The 3,172-nt window shown below is 41.7% G+C and overlaps 1 protein-coding gene across 1 annotated transcript; it reads right to left on the bottom strand.

Moving 5' to 3' along the window:
* Positions 1-252: 252 nt before the first annotated feature.
* LOC128593975 (mortality factor 4-like protein 2) lies at positions 253-2,107 on the bottom strand. The gene has a single exon (XM_053602424.1). The coding sequence runs from the start codon at positions 1,948-1,950 to the stop codon at positions 1,084-1,086; it is 867 nt and encodes a 288-aa protein (XP_053458399.1). The 5' UTR covers positions 1,951-2,107; the 3' UTR covers positions 253-1,083.
* Positions 2,108-3,172: the final 1,065 nt, after the last annotated feature.

Raw genomic sequence — 3,172 nt, 5'->3', positions numbered from 1 at the left:
TAATATCAGGAATTATGCAAACCAGGAGAAGAACAAGGAAGAAACAAGTCACCACATTTCCTTTATTCCAAGATGAGATTTTTATTCACGTCTTCAAATCCCTGAAACCAGAAGGTGCCTTACAGTCAATGAAGTCTTATAGTAGTTGTCTTGGCCAGGCAGTAGTCATGGCATAATTGTATTGCATGAGCATATTGCATGAGAACTTGGTCATGCTTTTCACATCGTCAACACTTTAGCTGAGGTATGTGCATGGATAGTAACTCATATGTTACGTTTAATTGACTTTAAAATTAATTTCTTTAGGATTACACCATGATTTAGTATTGAAACAAATAGTTTTAGGAATGCCTTTTAGGAATTCCTGGTTTTAGGAATATTTTGCTTAAGTTTTCTCATTAATGTATAAGAATTTTTTTTTGCTTTAAAATTTAGAAACAATTTTTATTTAAGATCTGAAATACAATTCCTGAAGTATCAACTTCTCCAGAAAACCATGGCTACGCAATAATGCATTGCCTATATCATGTTAGAACATGCATTAGACTCAAATACAAAAACCATGAAACAAATCACCATCCTTCAACATTTTGAGCAAAGATAGAATGCCTAAGGAACAACATAGATGGACTTGCAGAGGATGGGCTGTTTTACTTCAGGCACCATAAAAAAAAAAGAAAAAAGAGCACAAATGCATGGGTTTTCGGGTATATACATCAAGTCGAACCTTTGGCACTAGGAATCAGGGCGTTTTTTTCACGTAGCATTAACACATATTAGAAAACTGTGTAGTGTCAAAGGGATAGAACCACCAGCATTCAAGCAATGTTGTCAACTAGGCAATAAAATGTTCTACTGAATGTTTCGTCTTTGTCTAATTACTGCATACACTGGTAGCAACTTTGAAACAAGAAAAGGAGCTTCACTCCTTTTACTTTCTGTTTAAAACAGAACAGAAAACAAACCAAAACAGAAGCCCTGTTATACAACAAGTTTAAAGAACATCAATTATACAAGAAAAGGACTAAGAACAAAAAGTGTTTACAGATACCAGACTCAAAACAGTGAGTGGTCAGTAGACCCTCACAGGGCTTTGCGGTGGTACTCGGCAGAAGCCACTTCGTAATCACTGGCAGTAAACAGAGATGCAGAATTCTTTGCCAGATAGTTTAGGAAATCATGCAAATAGCCCAACAACAATGCAAGGCTTTTCTCATCAAGAGGTGTATAGGCCAACATTGCTCCGATTCTTACAAATAATCTCAGTAGGTGAGGCGCTCCATAAACCTCGGACATCGGTGCATCAGGGTGAGCCAAGAGGATTTCAGCATGCTGGGGCCTCTCAAACTTGTAGAGCAGCTGAGTGCCCAACATCACATTGAAATACTCTTTTATTCCTCCCACGACTTCGTGAACTGCATATTCCCTATTATCAACATGGCCCTGCGACAGCTTACAATTAGCATACTCTTCAAGAACTGCATCCACGTTCTTCTTTGCAGGAAGTTGGAAAAGTTGCTTCTGCCTGGTAACCAAGTCCCAGTCCTCGACAAGCCATGGTTTTAATTCTTCAGGAATCTTCACTTTAACTTCCATTCTATTCTTAAATGCTTCTTCACTTTCAGCAGTTGGATCCGCCCGGGCCCTTTTCTTCCGTGGAGGCTGAGGTGCTTCGCTGGTACTGCCACCATCTCCGTTTCCAGGAGTCTTCTGTTTGTTCTTTCTTGTCTTCCTCGCAGATCCTGAAGGGGGGGTCTCTGCAGAGCGACCCCCCCATCTTCGTGGGAGAGCTGGCTCAAGATTTTTCTGCTGCGGAGCAGCTGTCTTCTTTCCGCAGGAAGCCCCTCTCCTCTTATTTCTCTGCATGTTGCTCCTAGTTGGCTTTTTGAAGTTGTCTTCTTCTGCAGATTGTTGTCCACGAGTTTGAGAACCCTGCTTTCTGGAACTCATTCAGCCCTGTTTTTATTCCAATCACCAAGATTCTGTAATCAGGGACAGTTCTGCAATCAGGATCAGATCTCCTGATCCCTACTGTAGAGCAAACTTAGCTTTTCTGACGGTGACCTGAAATGAGAATCCAGTTCTTCCCAGCAGACGACGTGTGATCACTGCCGCTCCTCAATGTATAAGAAGATTATATGATAAAAATTTATGTTTAAATAAGTCTAAAAGAATACTTTCAGGTTGAACATCATGGCCCACACCTGTAATCCCAGCACTTTGAGAAATCAAAGCTGGTGGATGTCTTGAGGCCAGAAGTTCAAGACAAGCCTCAGCAAATAGAGAGAAACAATCTCTACAAAATTTTTTTAAAAAAACACAGAAACATGGGCGGTGCCTGTGGCTCAAAGGAGTAGGGCACCGGCCCCGTATGCGGGAGGTGGCGAGTTCAAACCCAGCTCCAGCCAAAAACTGCAAAGAGGAAAAAAAAAAAAAAAACAGAAACATTTGCTGGGCCTGGGGGTGTGTTCCTGTAGTCCCAGCTACTCAGGAGGCTGATGCAGGAGGATAGCTTGAACCAAGGAGTTTGAGGTTGAAGTGACCTGGGCATACCATTGCCCTCTAGCCAGGGCAGCAGAACAAGACTCTGTATTTTTAAAAAGGAAAAGAGGGTGGCGCCTGTGGCTCAGTGGGTAGGACGCCAGCCCCATATGCCAAGGGTGGCAGGTTCAAACCCAGCCCCAGCCAAACTGCAACAAAAAATAGCCAGGTGTTGTGGCGGGCACCTGTGGTCCCAGCTACATGGAAGGCTGAGGCAGGAGAATCACCTAAGCCCAGGAGTTGGAGGTTGCTGTGAGCTGTGTGACACCACTGCACTCTACTGAGGGCGGTAAAGTGAGACTCTGTCTCTACAAAAAAGGAAAAAAAATAAATAAAATAATATGCTTTCAGTAGGTGTAAATTTATTGAAAATTCATGTGATAAGATAGCATTATGTCATCAATTAATTAGAAAATTTTTTACTTTGTAAAAAGTAAAAATTATAATCACAGGCATCTTAGATTGTAAGAAGTATTGTCATTCCAGCCTGAAGAGTAAGTACTCCACAATCTCTCCTACCACTTTATGAGTATGAGTGGAGTCTGCCACCACTTGGCCTTCCCTAATTGGCCAAGGCCATACTTGCCATCAATATTTTCTAGTGAAGACTAAGTGATGACCAAAATGACTC

Source organism: Nycticebus coucang, chromosome 9 (assembly GCF_027406575.1).
Source record: "Nycticebus coucang isolate mNycCou1 chromosome 9, mNycCou1.pri, whole genome shotgun sequence".
Classification (NCBI taxonomy): domain Eukaryota; kingdom Metazoa; phylum Chordata; class Mammalia; order Primates; family Lorisidae; genus Nycticebus; species Nycticebus coucang.
This window is presented reverse-complemented; position numbering and strand designations above follow the sequence as displayed.